We start from the raw sequence: 10,356 nt of genomic DNA, 5'->3' as shown, positions 1-10,356 counted from the left end.
CGTACCAGAAGAAGTGCGTGGTACATGAGAGCCACTGCATACCTGTTAAGAAGAATGTCGTTTAAAATACTCTGAAAAGTTTGAACACTGCACCCCAGAGACTGAAAACAATAATGCAATGCTTATGTTTATATTCTTCAAGAATCTGATAGGCAGTTGCGATCCTGACACTTGGTTGGTGTTTTGATTGGACCAAGGGTTCAATCCCTCACAATTCTATAGGAAACAATACCACCCCGATACATGTGGTCCATACTGTGAAGTCATCATTCCCAGGTTGTGCAGAGTACAGTGGTACCTCAGGTTACAGACGCTTCAGGTTACAGACTCCGCTAACCCAGAAATTGTACCTCAGGTTAAGAACTTTGCTTCAGGATGAGAACAGAAATTGTGTGGCGGCAGCGGGAGGCCCCATTAGCTAAAGTGGTACCTCAGGTTAAGAATAGTTTCAGGTTAAGAACGGACCTCTGGAACGAATTAAGTTCTTAACCTGAGGTACCACTGTATTATAAAGCTTGTCAATGTGTAAGGCAGTGAGGCCACGCTGGAAAAAAAACACAGTATATGCTGCCGAAGAGCAGAAGCTGGTCATGCATAATCAAGTGACAGTGGTTGAAGACTGCCTACAGACCAGCTTCTAGTCTCCTCCAGATTATCTCCTCCATCATTCTGCCTCAATCTACATTTTTATATTTGGGTTTCAAAGTCAATCACATGCAATGTGGGCTTAAGATCTTGACTCACAAGCATGAAGTTACTATGGAAACCCCCACATTTTATTTTCAGTACTGGCAGGAAATGTAAGTTTCAGTGAAATGACAACTTTTAGAGAAGCCTGGAATTCTAGCCACCACCACGCCCCCTTTTGACACTGATACTGTATATTTGTTCTCTCCTTTCCACAGAAGTACTTAGGGAGATTTGGGATATTGATATTGATAGTCCTAGGCACAAGAGATTGCAGTTCAATGGAGAATGAGAGTTGTGCCTCTGCCTATGTTCACCCTGCATATACATAGAATAAATGCAACCATTACAAATTACCAGTAAGGCCAGTGACTTGCATAAGCAAATCACACCCGGGTAAGCACCATGCCCCTATAACTTCTCACCAGGAGAAATGTGGTGAGTATAGTAAAATATATTTTGGGTCTGCTGCAGTCCAACCATGAAGAGATGCTTTGAGGTGCAATGGACTAGCTTCTCCAGGTGGTTTTGCCTCTTTCACAGCCTGCTCCAGAGAATGCCTTTCAGATGCTGTGCTGGGAGAATAGACTGCTCCTAGTCCTCTGTCCTATTAATAGCTGTACAGAGAGTACTCCCATCACAGGTCACGGTGTGTTATTTGAGATTAACGTGCACTGCAATAGACACAACACTCCTACCCATAAAGAGAAGTTTAGACAAAACAAAGAATTGTGTCCTGAATGCTTATATTGCTGATACCACATAACTGTTGCACGGCACCCCCAGTATCCAAGGGTGTGGGATTCCAGGAGTTCCAGACGCTTACCCAGGGTTCGTGTTTCCTTTTGGAAATGAGGCATACTGGGGACTGTGGTATCTTTATGATAAATGGTTTCTTTACACATATATACAGCCTGAGCCTACGATGAAGGAGCTTACAGTATTCACACCCTAAGAGGGTCTTGTTTCTCCCATACCCACAGCTTTGAATCCAAACAGAAATCAAACATTTCTCTTAAATGTTGCTCTGACTCTCTCCCACTTTCAGTTCTCACCTTTGTATTTTTCTAACTACCATACAGGTTTTTTTGGGGGGGCCCCACAAATTTACCATCTCACACTGATCCACTTGCTTTTGTTTCTCTTTATGGCTTTTGTTTCTCTAGCATTATTACACTTCAACACTTGCTGGATCCAGAGGTTAGGTCTCTGCATACTGCCTACTTCCCCGCCCCATAGTCATAACATAACTGTACAGCTGAGAAGACAGTGTGTTAAAACTCCCTTCTCAAAGAGGTTTCTCTGACAACTTCAGACAACGTTTTGGCAAATGCTGAAGACGTACCTCTTTGCCCAGGCCTTTGACACCTCAAATATATATTTTCAAGACTTACCCTATCTTTTGTGATGGTGTTTTTTTGTAATTCTGAATCTTTAAATAGTTTTTACTATTGTATTTTAAATTGTTATAACCCACCACAGGACCTTAGAATAAAGGGTAGGTAATTAATTAAAGTAGAAATAATAATAATAAATTGGAGAACACTCCTAATAATCTTAAGAAGTGTACTTTATTTTCAGAACAAATAGCTTTGAAAAGATGCTAGAATGCAGCAGAATTGAAGGACAAGTAGCCAAAATGATACTCCATTAAGTGAAATGTTTCCAGAGGCTGTGGTTGCCGTTGCCGTTGCCGTTGTGGTACTTGCAGGGGTTGGTGCTGCTCTTCCAGGGCCCAATATTTTCTCTATCTCCAAAACTCTAACTTCAACTTGCTCTGGCTCAGTGACTATGTCTGGTGGGTTCTTAACATCACAGAAGTAAGTGCCATTGTCTATAGGTTGCATGTTTCCTACCTTGATGGATGCATCCTTTTTATAAAAATCTCCATCCCAGGTACTTCGGCCATTGAATTGTGTATTCTTTCCATTATATTCCCTCCCATTTGAGTAATAGAAAAACTGTAAGCATAAAAACAAACACAATAACTTTGTTAATAGCTGCTTTGAGCTGAACATAGTTGTTGGGGAAGCAGGATACAAATTTCAAATCAAACCATGATTAACTTTGCATGAACATTTAACTTTTCTTCCTTCTTTAGTAACATTGAGTGGATGTTTCCAACACCTCGGGGATTGATTACACAAAACTTGGATTCTAAGCTTGATCTTCAGTGGATTCACAAACGGTAACACCCAGATGCGGCCAGCCAAACCACCAAACTTTATTCTTGTTACATTTTGGAAGCCTCTCGTAACTTTTTGCCGAATCCTAGGCATGTTCAATCTGAAGTACCGTAAGTCTCACTAAGTTCAATGGAGCTCAGGCTGTGTACATTTTACTACTTACTCTGGCTGCAGCATGCTGCCACTGCTGTCATTTGAAGCCAAGTAACAACAACAACAACAATTTTATTATTTATACCCCGCCCATATGGCTGGGTTTCCCCAGCCGCTCTGGGCGGCTCCCAGCAGAACACTAAAAAGAGAATAAAACTTCAAACATTAAGAACCTCCCTAAACATGACATTGCCGCAGTCCATAGGCCTCCCATAACTTCTGGTGATATACTCCTGTCTGGTGTGCCTTCCTTCAACCCAGCTTTCATCCATTAAGAATATGGAAACCATGGTTAAGCTAAGGTATGTATATTTCAGGCAGCTGTTGCACATGTGCAGATGATAGATTTAGTGAACTGGAGCTTGCATCTCTGCACCCTCTGTTGTGAACAGCAACATTTAAAAGTGATTTGAAATGCAGGGGGCTGGGGGTGATGACCTTACTTCATTTCAAGCCAGGGACGCGGACTTATAAAAAATATTGGGGGGGGCGCCCGGGAAAGCTCATGAATAATAAATAAGCTCATGAATATGCAAATAAAGTGGCGCCGCCTCCTCGTGAGCGAATAGGGGAGAGCGTGCTGCGCCTATTAATCAGCTCCGAAGGAAATTGGGTGGAGCTTTTGCTCGGGAGGGAGGGCAGGCAGGAGGCATGCAGCCCGACCCTGTGCATTTTGGGCTGGGGGAGGGGCGGCGATGGCGCTCTGCTGGAGGGGCGCCGGAGATTATTGGGGGGGCGGAGCCCCCCCAAACGAATTTTTGAGGGGGCTCGGGCCCCCTCAAGCCCCATGGAGTCAGCGCCTATGTTTCAAGCTGTTAATGTGCACATAGCCCAACTCTCAAGTATGTCTATATAAACAAACACCATTAGTTGTGCTGCTGGATAAGTGTTTAATGGTTATTGTATTTGTTTAAAAAACAATACAAAATTTATGTATATATATGCCCAGGATTGCAGCTGTCAGTCAGCAAATTCCAGAGGCTAAATGGTTTCACCTGATAAATCCCTCCACTCAGACACACTGCTCCACATACATAGAGTTACCATGTCTATGACCTAAGATATCAAGAGCTGGCCATGCAGTGAAGTGGAAAGGAAAAGGGCCACCTTGGGCACTATAGCAGAAAGTGAGATAGAAAACTTCTAATAAATCTGAAGGAGAGAGGGAGAGAGTCAGTGATCAACACTGCATACCCCAAGCTGCAAGCTCTTACAGGCGGATTTGTTAAAGGACAAAGGAGGCAAAGCAGAAACAAAACTGGGGAGTTGGGTGGGGAATTTTGAAGATTCGGATTGCAGTCCTACAGATACTTCGGAATAAGTCCTTCTGAACTTACTTCCAAAGTGAACATGCATGGAATTGGGATTGTTCATCAAATACTTGAGTTTTAGGAGCAAGAACACATCCATTAAGAGGTTACAAAGAAACATACAGTGTGATCTTGAGGAAATAGAGGCAGGACCAAGTGAATAATGATGTGAATAAAACGGCACAATGGTTACTTTTTTTATGACACTGCAGGCAGAATATGGTCAAGTGCTGTCATTCCAGAGCAGACAATAAATAGTTTCCATAAGACAAAATTAAGGTAGCGCTGTCAAAACATGTACAGTGGTACCTCAGGTTAAGTACTTAATTTGTTCCGGAGGTCCGTACTTAACCTGAAACTGTTCTTAACCTGAATCACCACTTTAGCTAATGGGGCCTCCTGCAGCTGCTGCGCCGCCGGAGCACGATTTCTGGTCTCATCCTGAAGCAAAGTTCTTAACCTGAGGTACTATTTCTGGGTTAGCGGAGTCTGTAACCTGAAGCGTATGTAACCTGAAGCATATGTAACCCGAGGTACCACTGTACTCCACTTTCACCACAAATTCTTATGCAAAACGAGGCTCTCAGACATTCTTACTGGTATGGGACGAGCCTTTGATCCCTCTGGTTGAAAGCTCCAGGTAACAGATGTTGCACTGGTGATTTCCTCCGATGACCTGAATGTGCATGGAAGCTTTGCATCTGCCCCAATCCCCACAATGAGTTCTGTTGGTGAGGACACTTCTTCATCAGCTGTGCTATCGACTGTTGAAGAACAAGATGCCATCCGCGTCCCTTTGTAAGCAACAAAATTACAGTTTTTAAACATGCAGAGCAAGACAAAACTCTGCATAAAGATTTGCTTTTATATATGGATATGTTGTCTGTTATGAAAGCATCTCAAGCTGATTACTAAAGGTAACAGACATCACAACTCTCTTGGTTCCACAGACACAAAACATCTGCATTACTGTTTTAATTATATTTTTAGTTTCTAACTTTGATTTTATTTGGTACTCTGCTGTCATTTTATATTGAAGTTTGGCACATTTCCTGAAATGTGGGATAAAAGCTTGACCAATGAATAAAACTGAATGTTGAGAAGATATTTCTGCACAGGGTCCTCTTTCACCAAAATAGATTTCATTATATGAAATATAATAAAGTAATAGTCCTAGATTTGCACGGGACTGATCTAAAAACTTAATTTTCCAAGAATCAAACTAATCTGCAATAACACAACTAGGGAAAATCTAGAACCACATTTGAGGGAATCAATGTATTACGGTTTATACAGTTTATACAGTTTATACGATTTAAACAGACCAGAGATACTAGAACCACATTTCTACTATTTCATGCAGCAAGTTAAACTCTTTGTTTTCAGATTAAACTAGTGCTTTGGTTTCTCAGATGCATCAAACTTTGGACTTTATAAGCCTGCAACAAGTTTATCTTTAAGTAATTAATGTTAGTTCAATCCATCATAAATATGAAAACAAAAATCCTAAACACGCTGTGAAATTGCATGTACCTGTACTCTGCTACATGCAATTTCATAGCATATTTAGGATTATTGTTTTCATATTTTTCATTGCTGGTACAGTACATATAAGGTTGCCACATGCCCAGATTTTCATGGTTTAAAAAGCTCAACAAGTTTTGGGGTGTACTGGTTTTTACTTTTTGAAATATGGCAATCCTATGTATCTTGCTTAGATACTGGTTTCAGTGCTACACTTGAAGGGACACTTAAGGAAATGGGTTCTCAGTACAATTTTTGCAGTTTCTAGGTCCTGATTTGAGTTACAAGTGCGTATACAATCTCAATGAGGAACTGGGGTGCAAAACCGCAAACTGCTTCCAAAATAAAAAACAATAAAAATTACTGGGATTATTCATTTTACTGTGTTCCATGAGTTACTTAAAATAAAGCACTAAAAGTAAAAACAGAAAACCAGGAGGTTGAAGCAACACCTCCCAGTTTCCAAGATTTTACTTTTTAGGGGGGAAAGGCGTAGACTAGAGCAGTGTTTCCCAACCTTTTTTGGGCAAAGGCACACTTGTTTCATGAAAAAAATCTCGAGGCACACCACCATTACAGCCCCGTGACGTCAGCGCGCAGCGTCACGCCGGGAGGGACATGAATTGCTAGCAAATTACATAATCACCTCCTTGAGGGCTGGCTCATCTTCTCCGAAGGCAGAACCCCATTAATTAACAGCACAGACTCACACCATAGCCAAGACGAGGGGGGAAAACCTCAGTCATGCACAGTCATGCACATGTGGGGGCTAAATGAGGATGAAGACCGGGCAGAGAGCAGGGTTCAAATCACCCCACCTGGCCAGGACAATCCCTGGGTGCTCCCTTGGGCCACTCGCCTGACCCACCTCGCAGGGCTGTTGTTGCGAGGATAACACGGGGAGAACCACGCGCGCCCCCGGGAGCTCCTTGGAGGAGAAAGCGGGCGATGAATGCAATGCACGAAATATATGAGAGGCAACCAGGTTTTGCAGGTGAGGGGCCCCCGCCAGCCTCCACTTCCAACACCCGGCGCAACGACGCCGAAGTTTCCCCCCGGGCTCGGCTCGGGGAGCAGCGCTGCTCCCCCCCGGCTCCCCTTCGCCCTCCCGGCTCTCTCTGCCACCCACTGGGGACCCCCTCACCTGCCAAGTCCGGAGCGCCGGTGGAAGTTGCATGCATGCATGCAGGGCGCCGCGTTGCCATTGCATTGCACTGCACTCCATGCAACGCCTGCACGCATGCATTGCCTTGCACGCCTGCCAAGGGGTCTCCCCACGGTCCGATGCGTCCCCTCCGGCGCGGATGCAGCATTGCAAAAATAAAACCCCCCCGACGCAGCCCTACCTGGGGGGCAGCCTCCGCCGCTCCGCCTCCGCGGGGATCCCCGGGCTCCATCCTGCCGCCCGATCTCCGCGGGGGCGCAGGCAGGCTGCGCGGGGTCTGCGCGGAAGAGCCCCTGCCCGCCCGGCCGCCGCCGCTGCGCTCATTCCATGGCCGGGAGAAGAGCGCTTCAAACAAAACGCCCGGCCCGCCAGGCCACGCTGGGAAACGTAGTTTGCGCACCCTGCGCGGGCGCGGAGCCCAAGGGCGAGGGGACTACGGATCCCGGCAGCCTCCGCACCGGGGACGGAGGGGGAGAGGCCGGGTGCAGGGATGGAGGGACGGGTGGGCGAGCGAGTGAGTGAGTGGCAGCCGCCAAGCCTTGGCCGAGAGCCAGGAAGGGCCTCCCCGGAGGAGGAGGAGGGAGGCGCAGAGCGGGAGGGAGGGAACCCCAGGGGTCATCTAGTGACGGCGCCCCAATCGAAAATTTGACTTTTTAAAAAAAAAAATCTTTCGAATTTTTTAATTTTTCCCGCGGCACACCAGGCAACATCTCGCGGCACACTAGTGTGCCGCGGAACAGTGGTTGGGAAACACTGGACTAGAGAATGGTCCAATAATGCTGCAATCCAAAGCATGGACATAGCCAGGATTTTTGTTGGGGGTGGGCAGGCTTTTGTTCTGGGGGGGGGGGCAGAACCTCAGATTTGTATTGATTTGGGGGGGGGGGCAGCTGCCCTCCCCTTGGCTACGCCCATGATTCCAAGCACACTTTTAATCCCATTGAATACAATGGATTCTGTAAGGACTGCAGGTTTCCTTTGTATGTGCTCAGCACGTGTGCAAGGCACCCTCGCACAGAGAGGGGATTGTCGAGGGTGTATGGTACTGAGACACGCGCAACCAAAGAGGGGGTCACAACGTGCCAGGCCTCCAAACTGATATTTCGTGTCTTCCTTCCTCCTGAACTGCCGCTCATAAATAGTGATCTTTTTTCAGTGATCTTGCATCTATGGACCGGCCCACCACTTCCCCTTTTTCAAAGCCGGAGAGAGCAGGAACCCCAGCAAAGGGGCGCGGCTAGGCTCGTTCCCTTCCCGCCCGCCCCCACCCGCATAGGCGGAGAATACCAGGAGAGCTCACACAGGCCCAGAGCGAAAGCCACCGCCAACCATAGTCCGGGATCGCGGGCGGCAAACTTCTTGCGCTTCCCCGGAGCGCCGCCTGCTGCCGCCGTGGACAGGGCGCCCATCTTTCTGCCTCTGCCCACATTTTCTCGCCCATTGTGACGCCCACTCCCACCTCACAGCCATTGTTGCGGGCCGTGAGGGGCAGGAGGCTGGGAAAGAACGCGGCCCAGTCCAGGGGAGCCGCTGTCAGGGCGAAGCGGCCTCCCGGGAAGGGCTTCGAAATGCTCCCAGGCTCCAGCCGGAGCGTAAACAGAGAGCACTTAGGAAAAGCGCCTTGCTGCAGCTGCAACCCCATTATGCACACTTTCCTGCCTTAGAGGGTTTTTGCGAAGATAGAAGGAGAGAAGAACTATTTAGACAGTCTTGAGCATCTCGGAGGAAAGGTGGATTGTAAATGCAATAAATAAATAAAAACATATGGGTAAAAACAACAAATGTCCATAAGCCAAATTCAAGGTGTTAGCACACACCATGGCTTGGGACCAGGGGCGGATTTAGGTTTGATGAGGCCCTAGGCTACTGAAGGTAATGGGGCCCTTTTTATGTCCAGCTTTCCTTTGTCAACAACACATTGTTGCTGCTTTTTGTGTGGAATATATGCTATATGGTAATTTATGGACCTAACAGGTTTCTAAAGCCATTTGCACATGTTGCCATGCAACCAGTCCATGCAGAATATAGGCACCTTATATACAGAAATGAGGAAACCAGTGATATTTTAGGGAGCAGGCTAGGCCTATTACATCATAGGAGCCTACACAACACAAAACACTGTTGCTGTATGTAGGTTTGATTTTATTTGTTTTTATCTTATATTCTGGAAATGTACATCCAGATTTTTTCCTTTAAGTTTTTTTTGGGGGCCCAAGAGAGTGGGGCCCTAAGCTATAGCTTGTTTAGCTCATACGTAAATCCGGCACTGCTTGGGACCCACCCAAGTACCTAAACATCAACCATCTCAAGCTTCTCCTGCTGTTGGGGGTGCCACCACTAGAGGTTGCTCTGTCTGCAGTAGCCAATGGCAGTCTTGGTGGCAGTCCCTGTCTGCTGAATGCCTTCCCTAGTGAGCTATGCTAGTCTCACTCATTAACAACTTTTAGGAGAAATTTAAAAATTAAATAATTCCTTTTTGCTGTGTTTTTGGATGACTGAAATTTCTGTCCGTTAACCCTGACATCATTAGTGTGACAGTAGATCAGTGCTTTTTTCCTGGGGGGTACATAGGGGTACGCATACCACTAAACATTATGTGAATCTTTGTACTTTTGTCCAATTTCTGTATTTACTTTCCTTGATTTGAACTATAAAATGTTGATTTCTTGAGGCAAAATAAAAGTACCTCTAAACATTATTTTAGGAAAAAAAGCACTGCAGTAGATGATTGCTTTTAGGGTTTTAGAACTTTTTAAAATGGTTGTTTTAAAGTCTGTTTTTTTAAAGGCGGTTGTAGGGTATGTTTGCTGATCTGGCCTCCTTTGGAGTAAAGTTTGAGGGTATAAATCTGATTATTATGATGATGATTAGCAGTAGTAATAAAAAGTCAAAAATATGCAGCTGGATTCTACCAAATGAAATTGTCACAAAATTATGGCAAGCTTTTGAGTTGTGCTTTTTGAGGTGGGTGGAATGGTGGGAGTGAAAACTTGTGCTAGTCCCCCCCCCCCCCTCACTCCCAAGTATTAGGCTGGATATTGCAACTCATTTTCAAATGGTCTGTCTCAGGCAGGAGGGGCTTTTCTCCCGAAATGCTCTCCCCGGGAAGCCCTTCTCAGAGTCCAGCCACCAGGCATTGTCCTCAGGCGAGGAGGGCCTTTCCCGTGGGGGCGCCCGGTACATGGCAGACTCTTTCCTCCAAGGTAGGTGGGACGCTGCTGACACCAGTTTTGGCGCCAGTTCAAAATATGGCTGCTTACTCAAGGCTTTTGGGGATACCGCAGGTCTCAGCAGGTCTAGCAGTAAACAGATGCCGTTCTGCAGTTTCAAG

The 10,356-nt window shown here is 46.0% G+C and overlaps 1 protein-coding gene across 2 annotated transcripts; it reads right to left on the bottom strand.

Moving 5' to 3' along the window:
* Window positions 1-2,239: 2,239 nt before the first annotated feature.
* Window positions 2,240-8,491, bottom strand: LOC310704765 (myelin protein zero-like protein 1). 2 transcript variants are annotated; one of them, XM_083498731.1, is made up of 3 exons: window positions 8,313-8,491; window positions 4,934-5,130; window positions 2,240-2,648 (listed from the first exon to the last, which is right to left on the bottom strand). In XM_083498731.1, the coding sequence occupies exons 1-3, from the start codon at window positions 8,464-8,466 to the stop codon at window positions 2,265-2,267; spliced, it is 735 nt and encodes a 244-aa protein (XP_083354857.1). In that variant the 5' UTR covers window positions 8,467-8,491; the 3' UTR covers window positions 2,240-2,264. The 2 variants fall into 2 exon arrangements, with proteins under 2 accessions (XP_083354857.1, XP_083354858.1); XM_083498732.1 differs by having other exon boundaries at window positions 8,326-8,476.
* Between the last annotated feature and the right edge of the window lie 1,865 nt (window positions 8,492-10,356).

Source organism: Podarcis liolepis (genome assembly GCF_965112155.1).
Source record: "Podarcis liolepis genome assembly, chromosome: 4".
NCBI classification, from domain to species: Eukaryota; Metazoa; Chordata; class Lepidosauria; order Squamata; family Lacertidae; genus Podarcis; species Podarcis liolepis.
Note: the sequence above shows the minus strand (reverse complement) of the source record. Positions and strands in the feature narration are given on the sequence as shown.